This window comes from Python bivittatus, unplaced genomic scaffold, assembly GCF_059951505.1.
Source record: "Python bivittatus isolate LINGU-HERP-01145 unplaced genomic scaffold, Pbiv_v1 ctg000350_np1212, whole genome shotgun sequence".
Lineage (NCBI taxonomy): Eukaryota > Metazoa > Chordata > Lepidosauria > Squamata > Pythonidae > Python > Python bivittatus.
In genome coordinates, this window is record NW_028277074.1 from 32,755,450 (window position 1) to 32,770,961 (window position 15,512).

The 15,512-nt window shown below is 38.9% G+C and overlaps 1 protein-coding gene across 4 annotated transcripts in view; it reads left to right on the forward strand.

Annotated features, from left to right (window-relative positions):
• PHKA2 (phosphorylase kinase regulatory subunit alpha 2) overlaps positions 1-15,512 on the forward strand; it is a 70,428-nt gene that overhangs the window by 14,091 nt on the left and 40,825 nt on the right. For all 4 annotated transcript variants that reach the window (XR_015796825.1, XM_088144875.1, XM_088144874.1 and 1 more), the window contains exons 7-16: positions 130-210; positions 1,556-1,654; positions 2,221-2,367; positions 2,530-2,583; positions 5,841-5,963; positions 6,979-7,074; positions 8,353-8,460; positions 8,922-9,000; positions 11,060-11,194; positions 12,548-12,657. Coding sequence is in view for 3 of the 4 variants with exons in the window: in XM_088144875.1 (XP_088001001.1) it covers positions 130-210; positions 1,556-1,654; positions 2,221-2,367; positions 2,530-2,583; positions 5,841-5,963; positions 6,979-7,074; positions 8,353-8,460; positions 8,922-9,000; positions 11,060-11,194; positions 12,548-12,657 (1,032 nt within the window). In the remaining variant the exon portion in view is untranslated. The remainder of the gene's footprint in view (positions 1-129; positions 211-1,555; positions 1,655-2,220; positions 2,368-2,529; positions 2,584-5,840; positions 5,964-6,978; positions 7,075-8,352; positions 8,461-8,921; positions 9,001-11,059; positions 11,195-12,547; positions 12,658-15,512) is intronic.

Sequence of the window (15,512 nt, forward strand, 5' to 3'; positions counted from 1 at the left end):
GAACCTATAAAATGACTTGGATTGACTTGGTTGGCACCTCCCCACTGTTCACAACAATCGATTGCAATTTATGCATATCTTTGGATCTATGTTTTTAAAACATCCTTGCTCATTTTTCTTTTGTTTCAGGATTATGGCATGTGGGAACGTGGTGATAAGACAAATCAGGGCATTCCTGAGTTGAATGCCAGCTCTGTAGGAATGGCAAAAGTAAGAATATTTCTGCTTTTTATATATAATGTATAGATCAGAAACAATCACTGCTACCTATATGATTTACTCAATGAATTGCTTTCCTGAACATAGGATCACAGAATTTGTTTGTTTGTTTGTTTATTTATTGAAACTTAGAGACAATAATCCTTTACCTATTGACTCGAACTCAACAAGGCTTATTTCTGAGTATTCATTCCCAGTCTTGCAATCCAAAAGTACTGTAGTAACTGATAAATTTGTTATTAATTTGACAAGGATCTTAATTAATATTCTGGCTGTGAGAGTAAAATAAAAGACAATCTGTGCAAACCAGCCAGTGGATGAGGACCAAGTGAACTACTTGGCATAGGGAAATCAACAAATTGGATTTTGCACATCTTCAGTTACAGGTTCAGTTCCAAGAGGTTTAGTGTTACTCCTGTCCATAGATCCTCTTGCAACTGGCCAAAGGAATTGCAATTCATATTTCTGACCAGGCACAATTTAATGAGGATCCTTGTGCCAATATATTTGGTAAGTGACTTGCTTTTGTTAAAGCTGCTATTTTCATTAAGTGGAAGTCGTGTTAGGTACGGTATAAAGATACTAAATTGAGTCACCTTGAAGAAATCAGTAGCATTCCTAGATCTACCTGTTTTTATCAGAATTTGGTTTTCATTGGAATTTGGAACCGTTAATCTGATCCATATAATCATGATGAGGATAACAAAGAGAAATATTGTAAAATACTTAATAGAGCTGCACAAAGCATTCAAAAATGGTTTCACAGTGCACAGGACTATGGATGAAGGATCTTTTTTGAAGTATTAATGCAGCTGAGTTGACTGCAAGGCTTGTGCAACTGCTTTGGAAATTGGTTCTGATGGTCACCATTCTGATTGCATTAACAATTTGAAAATAAGTGCTTTAAACTCATACTTGTTCGTTGCAAAATACTTCTTTGGAATGCTTAGCAATGCCTTAATATTTAAAGACTAATATCTGGTTGCACCCCTATGCTCACTTATATGGAAATAATGGGAATTACTTTTGAATAAATATATATAGGGATTCTCTTTTGGTGGGGGGCTTTGAGTCAGTGTTGACTCCTGGTGACTGCTTGGACAAGTCCCTGCACTTTTCTTGGCAAGGTTCTTCAGAAGTGGTTTGCCCTTGCCTTCTTCCTAGAGAGAGAGTGACTGGCCCCAGGTCACCCAGCTGGCTTTGTGCTGAAGGTGGGACTAGAACTCACAGTCTCCTGGTGCCTTAACCACTACACCAAACTAGCTCAGGGATACTCTGATAGAGTTAAATCTCATTTATTAGTACTGAGACTTGACAAATGAATGTTTTTCTGAAGGCTGCTTTGGAAGCAATTGATGAGCTGGACCTGTTTGGAGCTGGAGGAGGACATAAGTCAGTTATTCATGTCCTCCCAGACGAAGTTGAACACTGTCAGGTAAATCTAGCTATTTTTTCATTAGGGTATCCAAGAAGCTGTAACAAAGTACTCATTCCTTTTTAAAGCTCTTAACTAAACAAAATATATGAGGTCAGGAGGGAGTGAGAAAGAGAAAGATGAATTTCCTTTGATGAGTTCTGAAATGTTTATATTCTCTGATCTTTGCCTACCATAGCTGAAAACAGCATTTGGTGAATGACCTGAATGATTAATTAATAATCAGTTTTATATAATCCATCTCCAAGATCTATTGCCAGTTGTTGTTTTCAGCTATGGAAAGCACATACATTTACAAATTGGTGATTGAATAACGTTCCTGACAATGCTCATGGTTTTCAGTTGATTAACAGTGGCCTTATGCTGTTGCTAGAGGGATCAGCCATGGATGTATTTGCCTCTCCTTGGAAGTTAATTTCTTGGAGACAGGCTTGTTAATAATGATTTAAAATCTGAACTAGTCTTATTTTTACATCTGATAACATACTTGGGAATGAAACTAATGATTCTTGTTTTATCTTTGTTTTGTCTTGTTTTTCAATGGCGCTTATGTATGTTCTGCTCAGTCTATTCTGTACTCCATGTTACCGAGGGCATCCACATCAAAAGAGATTGATGCTGGACTTTTGTCCATTATTTCTTATCCAGCTTTTGCCGTAGAGGATATGAACATTGTTAATGCAACGAAAAATGAAATTATCACCAAGTTGCAAGTACGTCCTTAATTTTGGCTTAAAATAAATCTTGGATTAATTTCTTTGTGAGTAATATATTCAACTTTGCCTCTTATTAAAGGATAAAGTTTATTCAGTATGATTAAGAATAATAGTTTATATAAAATCATACCTGTATCATAAGCACTTTCTATCTTACAGGGGCGTTACGGCTGCTGTCGTTTCCTCCGAGATGGCTATAAGACACCAAGAGAGGTTAGGTTGCTGAAACTTTCTAAGCTTTACAGTTTTATAAATAACAAAAATATATGTCAATTTTACATGGACTGTGCCTAGCGTCAGAATAAACGTTAAACATCAGAATATTATACAGATATTAGTACAGATTTATACATTATGACATTTAGCAACAAATAAGCAGGGTCAAATAAATAGAGACAAGGAATCACATTTTAACATTTCAGTGCCACTGCTGGTATTTGTGTTGTTCAGGACTACTGCAACTAGGACTGAATGAAATTTAGGTTTCTGGGGAGAGTTCTTCTTGGTGGAACAGGTGGGTCACAGCTGGAGTTTGGCTTCTTACTCAAGCAACGAAGGACAGATATTGAGAAATTGCCAGTTGCACAGTAAAATCAGAAAAAGTCCAGAACTGTTCAGAGTGCCATGACGCTAAATAGTCACTGCTGTAAATAGTAGATTACAATTTATTTCCAATATTTTTTCATGTGTTTCTGTAGTCTTTGCCCTCCATGTCAGAAATTCCAATACAGCAGAGTTCTGCTGCTCTGTGCTGAAATGTATTGAATATATGAATTCTTAATTCTGGTTGATGAAGCCCAAATAAGAAATCTTAATTCTCTTGGTATACAAATTACTGTTGCATAATTGAGATTCATTCCTGCATCAGGTTCAGCTTATTCCACAACCCATGTGAATATTGATTTATAATAACATTCTTTCCTACGTCCAAGTATTTTTTATTGACAGTAGAATGATATTGCTGGTTAATACTCTGGGAGAGGTAGATACAGCTTGGCAAACTGCCTTGTATATCGATAATAATAACTGATGGTAGACTGAAGAGGAGTTTACAAGCAATATTATACTTCAAATGGATCACAATCAAATTGGTCCTAATTATTTTACATTCTCCTGAAATGCTAGGTTCATAATTTGGGAAATCTATTACTACATTTAAAAAGAATGTAACTTGTTATGCAAGCAAGTCTATGTTTGCATAGCCAAACTAAAACAATTTTTTTAAAAATCCCAGTTGAAAACCAACAGCTTTTGCCCTCTGATTTCATTGCATTTTTGGTTGGATCCTGGGTGCTTTGAATTTGTCTGCCTACACCATTCTTTCCAGCCTGTTTTGTACTGATGTAGTTTAAACCAACCTAGCTCAACATGGTGCACTCCCATTCAGTATGACCATTGTCTGACTTGGAAAATAGTCCCAAAACCCTTGGAGAGAATCAGTTTGGAGTGCCTTGCAATGGTCTCATTATAAATTAATTCTTATTTTTGAAATACCAAGCATTTTCTGTTGCTTCATATTGCTCTTGTGTAGGTTTAATAGCCATGGGATATTTATAGAAACATGAGTAATTACTCAAAGATTTGGTTAAGACAAAACTGCTCCTAAAAATTGAATTTTAAGGGACTGCCCTATCTAATATGGTTCTGCCTATCCTTCATGAACATCTAGAGAAGACCTGCTAAATGTCCCAAAGTTGTCCCCTGAGATATGTTTGGCCCCTACAAGGCTTTGAAAATCATACCTTTTAAGATGGCATTTGACACCTAGCAATGATTTTTAATGAATAATTTTAGTCAGTTTTATGAGGCGGAGTTAATGGTTTTAATTGTTTATTTTATGCTATATACACTACCCTGAGTCTTGTGAGAAGTTGGTATGAAAATGTTAAATAACTAAATATATTTAGGGATTTAATATGGGAAAAGCATGGAGAATTTAAGCATGAAATGTTTGAGCCACTCAGTCTCACTAATTTAATTAAAACTAATTCATATTCATACTATGATAGACTGATGCTAAATGGCATCTAGACAAAGATGTAAATTACATCATGGTATTTAGCATATCTAGCTTTTAAAATATCTATAACTACTGTGTGTGCCTGATCATAATCAACAGTGCAGAATTATCATTTCCATTCCTCCAGTGTTCCTGAAGAAGATTTTCTGGCTCCCCCAGAGCTCTGCCCTTAGCCATCCAGACTTGCTTCCAGGAATTAAGAGCAGCTTTAGCAAAGGGGAAGGGGAGAGAGATGAGGATAATATTAGAATGACAGAACAGAAGGAGCAACTGAGGCTTCTGCGTGCTTTCCCCTTCTCAGTGAAATCATTCAAACCGAGGCATCCACGAGGAATGGCTGCCTAGCCTTCTCTTGAACACATCTGGAGAATGGAAGCCACTCTCTGGGTAAACAGTAAAAGAGCTGTTATTGTTAGGGATGTTTTTTAACATTGATTCAGAACCTGCCTACCTCTAACTTAAAGCTGTTATTCTCTGTCTTGCACTTCAGAGCAATAGGAAACAGGCATGGTGGCAAGTGACAAAAAATACATCACAATGTTGCAATGGAAACTCCACCCCTGGCACATTTGCATGAGACATTGCAACACAAGTACGTGCATTACAATGTCACAATGCACGCTTTATCATTTTGAGATGGTCACAGTTAGCTGCCACTCCTCTGAAAACAGGTCTTGACCTTCTGTGTAACACTCTTTTAGATATTTGAGGAATTCTGTCATATCTTCCCTTCAGCCTTTTCTTCTCAAAGCTAAACATTGCCAGTTCCTTCAATCTCTTCCTAGTATCTAGCTCCCTGATCATTTATATTCTTTGTGAACAACAGGTATACTGATTCTTTTCTCTTCCTGTTATTTTGGATTCATCCTGTTTATCCTGTTCATCCTGTTTATTTCCTATCCTCTGAGTGCTAGGATATAAACAGTAGCCATTAACTTAAAGCGCTGCTGAATAGATTCCACACAGCAGCACTCTCACTTCCTTCTAAAGGGAAGTATTCATTGCAGGGTTTTTATCTCCAGTCCCCAGAAGATTAAATTGAACGTGTGCACTGTGGAAGATGTTTTTACTGTTCCTTATAAGATGCAGCCTATTCTATGCCAGCTGACAATCATCTGATAGTTGAGACCATGATCCTAGAAATCAAATCTGTCCTATTGACACCATTCACTTGTGGGATTATTCTTTCTCTCTTTATGCACATTATTCTTTCTCTTTCCAAACTTTTTCTTGGAAGTAGAAAGATGGATGACTAGGCCTCCAGAATTCTCAGTTTCTTGGTGTTCTTAAAAAGCTTGGTTACTTTACATAGAAAATCTGGTGAAAATGTCATCAGGCAAAACTCCTTGGGACCTTTGAGATCAATAGGATATTAATATGATAGCAGCAGCATATTTTCTGCAATAATGTGAAATGGTAACAATAAACTATGCAATTAATGTATTCCTAGGATCCAAACAGATTACATTATGATCCTGCTGAGCTCAAGTTATTTGAGAACATAGAATGTGAATGGCCTGTATTCTGGACGTATTTTCTAATTGATGGAGTGTTCAATGAGGACAGAATTCAGGTAGGTAAAATAATACATTTTGGATCAACTTTAGTATTTGGTATTGCTGCCAGAACTTTGTTGGATGAAGGGGTAGTGGAAGGATGGGCTCTAAGTGCACACACACATACCATTTCTACCCAGCTTGATTCCTCTTTGCAAGCGCTCTGCCACTGGATCTGCCTGTCAGCCCCCTTCTAGTGCATAAAGGTGCCAGTTTCACTACAGTTTCATTATAGGAGTGCGGCTTGTTTGCTATCAGCATCTTTGGCCTCATGGCTTTAAGTGGAATATTGAGGCTGCACAAACCTTGAGCTAAACTGAGTGTGTAGTTTAGGAAAGGGGTGCAAATCAAGTAGCAATATGTTTTGGGAGCTTTCAGACCAATCCTTTGGACTGTTAAAAAGTGTTAACATCAGGCTCTTCAGTTATTGAAAGCAGTGGGGCCAGGCCTAGTCTCTAAATGCTGGAAAAGAGATGATGGGTGGGTGGTCTAATTTTTGAATCTGTTTTCATGTAAAAAAAACAACAACAAGAGAAATCCCCTGCAAGTGAAAAAAATCTTAACACGTTAGGCAGCAGAAACCTCAACTTCAGCTATTGCCCTGAGTTTCTAAATGCAGCAGGCATTAAATGTCACTTTCTTCTTATTCTGAAATTGTGCAGTTTGCTTTGTACCTGGCTTTGTTGCAGAGCCAGGCCCTGTGCTACCTTAAATTTGTTCTCTGGTTCAACGTTGGTGAGGGCCTACAAAAGCAAAGCAATCTTCTTTGACAACCAACAGGTCAGCATTCTCGCTACTAGAATTTGTTCAGGAGAATAAGTTGTTTCTGCAGTTGTTTCCGCACTGTTTAGCTTTTTTCCCTTTTATTCGAACACCTTTCTTTCTTTCTTTCTTTCTTTCTTTCTTTCTTTCTTTCTTGGATGTATATGGCTGCCCAGCTCACCATTTTGTTTTCCTTTTGTTCACTTTGTTTCCCTTTTGTCTCCTAGAAATAGGAACCTGTACTGTAAAGGCTTCTTTTGTATTTCCCAGGTGCAGGAATACAGAGAAGCCTTGGAAGGGATCCTTATTAGAAAAAAGAACGGAATTCTTCTGATGCCAGAACTGTATGCAGTTCCTCCAGATAAGGTCTTCATACTGAACTGCCTTAACTTGTAAAGAATCTGCTTCTGACGTAATGGGTGCTTCACTAATTTGTAAATAGATTATTTTATATACAATCTCTCTACAAATCTGGCCCAAAGTTACCTAGTGAACTTCTGTGGGGATGAAACCCCACTGTAGTATGCGACTTCAAATAATTTTGCCCTCAAAATAAGTGTTTCTTCTCCCCTACCGGATATGAGCTTGGTAGGAGAAAATTATGTTTAGGAAGAGCATTCAGCACCATATAATGGAAAGGGAAAGATTCAGGCCCATGAGCTAAGATAGTGAGGTCAGGTAAAGGAGCAGGTATTCTTTTCAGAACTAGCATAGATTTCCTAACTCCTGCTTAATACATTAAATAACACTTTGGACACTTCTAGCTCAGCTCCAGCCACAGAAGCTTGCCTGGTGACTTTGAGCTAGTCACTCTGTCTCAGCCTAACTTACCTCATAGCATTGGAAAAATAGAAAAGGAATGTGTTAACTAAATATAGGAGTGAACTTTAGATTAGCAAAGGGAAACCTGGGAATATCATATGCTGTCTATGACGTTGAAAAAAAAAGATTAAATCTGTGGATAGACTAAAATTTCCATAGATAGGCTAGTATATTTTATACTTTATACTAATTAACTTTTACATTTTGTTTATTTGTTCATTTATAGCAAGCGAAGATTATAATTTAGAAGAATGTTTAAAAAATACTTGTCCAATCTAAAACCTGTTTACAATTACCAAATACAGGTAGTCCTCACTTAACGACCATTCATTTAGTGACTGTTCTAAGTTACACCAGCACTAAAAAGGTGACTGATGCCTGAAGTTATGACCATTGCAGTACCACCACGGTCATGTGATTGCGATCTGGGCGCTTAGCAACCAGCTCATACTTACAACGGTTGCAGTGTCCCAGGGTCACGTGATTGCCATTTGCAACCTTCTTAGCCAGCTTCTGGCAAGCAAAATCAATGGGGAACCATGTGATTTGCTTAATGACCACGTGATTCGCTTAATGACTGCGGTGATTCACTTGACAGCTGCCACAAAAGTAATGAAATCAGGTCCAGTCATGTGATGATTCACTTAATGACTGCATTGCTTAGCGACCTAAATTCCGGTCCCAATTGTGGTTGTTAAGCGAGGATTACTTGTAAACTTTTGCTAAAAGTGAAAGACTCTTTTTAGATTTTATTCCCTGAGCATCTACAAGCTGTGAATAAAGATACATGAAGCAGTACTCATTCACTGTTTGGTTTTCCAGGTCAGCGAAGAGTATGAAAATCCTCACACAGTGGACCGTGTTCCAGCAGGGAAACTTCCTCATCTTTGGGGCCAGTCATTATATATTCTTTCTGCCCTCCTAGCAGAGGTGGGTCCTCTTTTACACAATTTGTGACAATCTGTTTTTTTCCTTAATACTCCTTCTCAATCTATCTCTTTTCCAACACTTTTTTCCTTTTTGTCCTTATCTCTCCTTAGGTGTGTCTGCAAGTGGGACAAAATGGCAGACACAATCACAGATTGAAGCCGTTTGTGCGTGTATAGAATGTTCATATCTGCCATTTTGCCCCCCTTTGCACTTCCCATTGCAGAGGCTCCTTCTGCAATCAGCAGATTAGGATATTTCTAGAGGTTGGAATTGCTTGTTGACGGCTTTTGAAAACAGACCAAGGGCCTCATCCCATTAAGTTGAGGGCTGTATGTGGTTTACTGGACACCTGATCTAGTCCCTACTGAATTTATATATTTCTGAAATTCCCATGCTAGTTGCTAAGGAATACGATTATCATCAGTGAAATCTACCTCTTTTCTTTCTTTCTTCCTTTCTAGGGATTTTTGGCTACGGGTGAAATTGATCCGTTAAACAGAAGGTTTTCGACAGCTTTCAAGCCTGATGTGGTTGTTCAAGGTTGGTGATTAGTCATGTGAGATTTTTAACTCTGTAAATGTTAGAGAAAGGTGGAGAGAGAAATGAAATAAAAATAATAATAGGCTGTCACTTCCACCTATGAGGAGTTCTAACAGATGTACAGAAGGGTAGTGGCAGCTAGTGAGACATATCACTAAGTCTCAGGTGGTTGCTGCCTTGCAGTAGCAGGAAATGACGAGTGCTGCTGTAATTCAACTATCTCACTGTGTGATAATTAGACTTTTCTAATTATCACATTCCCTGTATCTACTGATTCCTCATGGCATCCACAAGTTGAGTTCTTTACCATCGCTTTTAGTAGATATTTCATAGCATTTCTGAATAGCGTAAAAGATCATCTCCATTATTTGGAATGGTGTCAGATTTCTGCATGTGCTTATTGTGTTATGCAATCTAAACTGCCTTTGACATTGAAGCAAGGAAGCAGAGAAGCCTGGGTCAGCAGCTTGGATGCCATCACAATTTCTATCGCTCTATTGGGAAAAAAATATAGAAAGAGAAATGTGGGATCCTTCCACAAGAAATATATTCCCTAAACTATAGCATTGAATTAAACTATATTTGTAAGGAAATCCATTTTTATCAAATCAAAGAGATATTCTTGAACAGTCATGGTCAACCTACTTTAATCATGGTTTTAAACATAATTTTAGCAGTTTTATGTCCCCTTGTTCCAAGAATCACTTCACTGTAGCTCAAATAGTAGTTTAAGAGATCAGCAGAAATAAAGATTGAAACACATTACTGATTATTAAATTAAGTTGGGGTCTGAGCAGTTTCTTAGTACTAATTATGAAACTCAATCATGTTGTGTTGTTCCTTCCCAAATCTCTGAGTCAGCAAAGCCATACCTGTGGCAATCGCCCATAGTCATTAATAGTACTTAGAATTCTAGTTGGACCTAAGTTGTTCAGAAGTGCCTTATTATCTAAATCTTTTTTTAGATATTGGAGAAAAATATTTAGAAGGCTTTTTGTACCATGCCTCTGCTTTACTGACGTTGTAAGAATTCTGGATTGAAGCTGCAGAGAATAAGGACAAAGATAGGTGTAATTCTGATAAAAGATGCCATTAGTTGTAACTATTTTGGGTATAAAGGACTTCGGAAGGGTTCAGAAAAAGTGCTTCAGACCTTGTATAAGCTGCTGTTCATTAAAGTAGGCTGATCTTTTTAGGCTTATTCATGGGATTAAAAGAAGGTGCTGCTACTTTAAAAGTTACTGTAGTTTTAATGAATGAATTCCTTATAGCAACAGCAACAGCTTGTTTTCAGGCTTGTACAAAGCCTGAAAAAAATTCAGGCTGCTTTAATGCCCAGCAGAGTCAGGGTATAGGGCCAAGATGATAGTCGCAACCACTCAGTCACAGCTCTTCCCCTTTGTATATGCGTGCAGGGCCGATACAAATACAAAAGGAACAGGACTTCAGTTGTGCAATGGCAACTGCCATCTGGATTTTTTAAGACCACTTCAGCAGATAGCCCTATTTCATTGTTTTTAATTACCATGTATTCCAAACTTTTGGAAAAGGTGAGGTATAGGATCGTGCAAAACATTTGAAAGGGACGCTTTGTGAAGCACCTCTCCTGGTTACATTAAAGCAACTGAATTCTTGGAGGCTTACACAGCTGCTTCAAAAGGCTATCCCTGGCTGTCTGGGCCTGCAGGTGTCTGCATGGACAACCTCTTTATGTTGCTGGCTGCGTTAGTAGAGATGTTCTCTGTGTACACACATGCACATGTAAAGAACCAGAGACAATCTTTATAGCAGCTAACATGCTGAGAAGGGGTGCTGTCCCTGTGCTTACATGCTTTATAATAAGACCATTTGGAATACTTAGCACAAACCTAGTAAAGTATCAGTATCAGTAGAACAGGTAGTCATCTCCACTTACTTATCTGAACTAATCAAACACTGGTCCAGTGACAAAAAGCCTTATTTTTTTCCCCCAAAGATCCTCTTTGATTATGCTATATTCATGGAAAAATAACGTCATTGCTGTCCTTGACTGTGGTTCCTTGTTTTGCTTTCTGAATAGTGAACGTTCTAGCAGAAACAAATGAAATTAAGAAACTCTTACGGCATCATGGAATTAACGTGCAAAGCATTGCTGACCTAAGTCCCACCAGAGTGCAGCCAGCTCGGATTCTGAGTAATCTTTATGCCAAGCTTGGTAGGTGCTGTAAAAAAGCAGCTGAGAAAACTTTCTTGACTTTTCCAGCATTGCCCCACGGTGACATTTTAAATAGAGAATGTGATTGTTTTTCAGTATTCTATTTAAAGAATAACTGTACTGGCAGTCAGTCCTTGGTATATAAATTGCAGGTTTTGATATAAGTAGTGCAATTACATGTTTTTAGGCTTCAAAACCCAATTGTAACCTCACATTTCTTTTGTATTGTTACAAAAAGCAGGGTTCACCCATCCTGCTAAGCTGTGGTATGGTTTGTCTGATTTTGATTTTGCATCAATGGGGGGAGGGAGGCAAACCGGTATCCAAATGACAAAAGAAGCAGAGCGGCATTGCAATACAAGCCCCACCTCTTTTCTAGACATTGCGATGTCTCTTCTGGCGCAATACCCTGATATTGCTTTATCATTCTGACAAAAATAGCTATTCAGGTGGCTGCCGCTGTGAGCAACCTATAGGGTAGATGTCAGGCACCCCTTTTGTGGTCCCCAGGGCACCCTTGGAATGCATAGGGACAACATTGTCAGCCTGGTTTCTTTTCAGGATTGGAAAGGGGCTAAGGTGCAACTGGGTTGTCTTAATCTCTTACCCCTTGCAAAAAATTGGCTGTTTTCCCCCATATTGGCTGGAAGTTAACAGCTGTATTGGAAGAGCCCTTTTTGAATTAGGAAATGTAATTCCATCTCCAGTCCCCTGGCAGGGGGCAGCACTTATGCAACCTTGGCTGATTTTGAAGAAAAAGGATGAATGGTTGGACTGATTAACAATTGCAGGGGAGACTACTAGGAAATTCGAGGGATGTAGGCTGGGCTGGACAAACACTTCTGTACTGTTGTAAAGAAAACCGCATTAGGGGTTGAACTGTACCCCAGGTGCTTTTATACTATACTGTATTCTCATAATTATATATTATGATACCTATTCAATACTATGTAATCTCTAATGGCAGTGTTCATTATACTTGACAATATTGAGCGAATTAGGGAAATTATAGCTCAGTATTTCTCAACCGTAGCAATTTAAGATGTGTGGACTTCAACTTCCAGAATTCCCTAGCCAGCATGCCATCTTAAAGTTGCCAAGGTTGAGAAACACTGTTGTAGCTTTTGGCTTAGGTTTATGTGTGAACCAAGTGACTATAACTTGTAAAGTAAAGCACAATTGAATTATGGTTGAGCAACCATCTTTTTTTAATACATTATCAGCTGTGAAGGATACAGTCAAACCCACTTGGAGTACCAAGATATAGAAATGCAGCTTAGTTTGAGTTGCGTAACAGTATACAAGTAGATACCAAATGTTAGCTTTGAGTATTTTTTGTTTTGCTTCATTTAGGGCGTAACAAGATCATGAAGCTGAGTGGGAGACCTCACCGGCATATTGGTGTCCTGGGAACATCCAAACTATATGTCATAAGAAACCAAATATTTACTTTTACCCCTCAGGTAAGTCTGTGATATCAATAGGAATATTGGCTCCTTCCTACTTGCTCTGCTCTAGTTGCTTCTGGAACTGATATTAGGTGGGCTGAACTGCTAAAAATCTTTGTTTTAGCTGTTACCTAATGTAGATGAGGACAAAGCAGAAGTACTGGGAAGCTCTAACTTCCCACTTACAGAACCCTAGTCTTGCTAATGGCACAGGCCCAAAGGGAAAAATAAATTAAAAGTACATAGGTCTTGTTGATTGCTCCTGTGCTACAGGTTAAAGATTAGAGAAACAGTTGTGAGTAAGACTTAGAAGCATAGTAGTTCCTGGTAATTCTTTTAGTTGTAGTATCAGAACTTTAACCACTCAGTTATTTTAATTTTACTTTTAATTGTCCCCATAAACAAAGAGCCAAATTTATATTATATTTATTTGATTTATATCTGCCTTTTATTTTGTATAATTAAAGGCAACATATAATGCTCCCAGTTCCTATTTTCCTCAGAACAACAACCCTGTGAGGTGGGTTGGGTTAAGAGAGAGTGACTAGCCCTACGTTAGCCCAGCTGGCTTCTGTGCCTAAGAAAGAACTAGAACTCAGGGTCTCCCGGCACCAAGCACAGTGTCAAATTGGCCTTCATATGTCTTTTATATGCAGTCTAGAGCCTCTAAATACTTAAGATGTTGTATAACTTCCATATACAAGTAGTTCTCGTTTAGCGACCACAATTGGGGCCGGCAACTCAGTTGTTAGACGAAGCAGCTGCTATGTGAAAACCGTGACTGTACTTACTTCAGCTTTCCTTTGTTTTATAGACCTGCAAAGGACTGGTTGCAAAGTCACCGTCGTAACTGCGAACGGTTGCTGTACAAGGTGGTTGCTAAACAAGGACTGTTTGTAGTTAAAATAGCTACTTCCATATAGTTACAATAGCTATTTAATGAATGTATCAAAATGTTGGGGTTCAGATTACAGGTTCTTATATCACACAGTGGGGCAAAAAAGTATTTAGTCAGCCACCAATTGTGCAAGTTCTCCCACTTAAAAAGATGAGAGAAGCCTGTAATTTTCATCATAGGTGTACCTCAACTATGAGAGACAAAATGGGGGAAAAAAATCCAGAAAATCACATTGTCTGATTTTTAAAGAATTTATTTGCAAATCATGGTGGAAAATAAGTATTTGGTCAATATCAAAAGTTCATCTCAATACTTTGTTATATATCCTTTGTTGGCAATGACAGAGGTCAAACGTTTTCTGTAAGTCTTCACAAGGTTTTCACACACTGTTGCTGGTACTTTGGCCCATTCCTCCATGCAGATCTCCTCTAGAGCAGTGATGTTTTGGGGCTGTCGCTGGGCAACACGGACTTTCAACTCCCTCCAAAGGTTTTCCACGGGGTTTTGATCTGGAGACTGGCTAAGCCACTCCAGGACCTTGAAATGCTTCTTACGAAGCCACTCCTTCGTTGCCCGGGTGGTGTGTTTGGGATCATTGTCATGCTGAAAGACCCAGCCACATTTCATCTTCAGTGCCCTTGCTGATGGAAGGAGGTGTTCACTCAAAATCTCACGATACATGGCCCCATTCATTCTTTCCTTTACACAGATCAGTCATCCTGGTCTCTTTGCAGAAAAACAGCCTCAAAGCATGATGTTTCCACCCCCATGCTTCACAGTAGGTATGGTGTTCTTTGGATGCAACTCAGCATTCTTTCTCTCCTCCAAACACGACGAGTTGAGTTTAGACCAAAACATTCTACTTTGGTTTCATCTGACCATATGACATTCTCCCAATCCTCTTCTGGATCATCCAAATGCTCTCTAGCAAACTTCAGACGGGCCCGGAAATGTACTGGCTTAAGCAGGGGGACACATCTGACACTGCAGGATTTGAGTCCCTGGCAGTGTAGTGTGTTACTGATGGTAGCCTTTGTTACTTTGGTCCCAGCTCTCTGCAGATCATTCACTAGGTTCCCCCGTGTGGGTCTGGGATTTTTGCTCACCATTCTTGTGATCATTTTGACCCCACAGGGTGAGATCTTGCATGGAGCCCCAGATCAAGGGAGATTATCAGTGGTCTTGTATGTCTTCCATTTTCTAATTATTGCTCCCACAGTTGATTTCTTCACACCAAGCTGCTTGCCTATTGCAGATTCAGTCTTCCCAGCCTGGTGCAGGTCTACAATTTTGTTTCTGGTGTCCTTCGACAGCTCTTTGGTCTTGGTCATAGCAGAGTTTGGAGTGTGACTGTTTGAGGTTGTGGACAGGTGTCTTTTATACTGATAACAAGGTCAAACAGGTGCCATTACTACAGGTAACGAGTGGAGGGCAGAGGAGCCTCTTAAAGAAGTAGTTACAGGTCTGTGAGAGCCAGACATCTTGCTTGTTTGTAGGTGACCAAATACTTATTTTCCACCATGATTTGCAAATAAATTCTTTAAAAATCAGACAACGTGATTTTCTGGATTTTTTTTCCTCATTTTGTCTCTCATAGTTGAGGTATACCTATGATGAAAATTACAGGCCTCTCTCATCTTTTTAAGTGGGAGAACTTGCACAATTGGTGGCTGAATAAATACTTTTTTGCCCCACTGTAATTCCATGTACCAATAGAGGCGAATATGTGTAGCTCAGGGTTGAACTGTGGAGTCCTTGGGGTTCTCTGAGCTTGGTTCTTTTCTTGCAAATGTTTCATTACCCGGCTAGGTAACATCTTCAGTGCTAAAATGGGATGGGGTTTGCTCTCTATTTATATACTGTGGCCTGCCTTACCAGTGCTGGTAGGGGTGGGGGTTTTGTTTTGCTCCTCTGGTAGTTCCTTGATTAGCATGTGTTTACTGCTTAATTGTGTGCCTGGTGGTAACCTTTG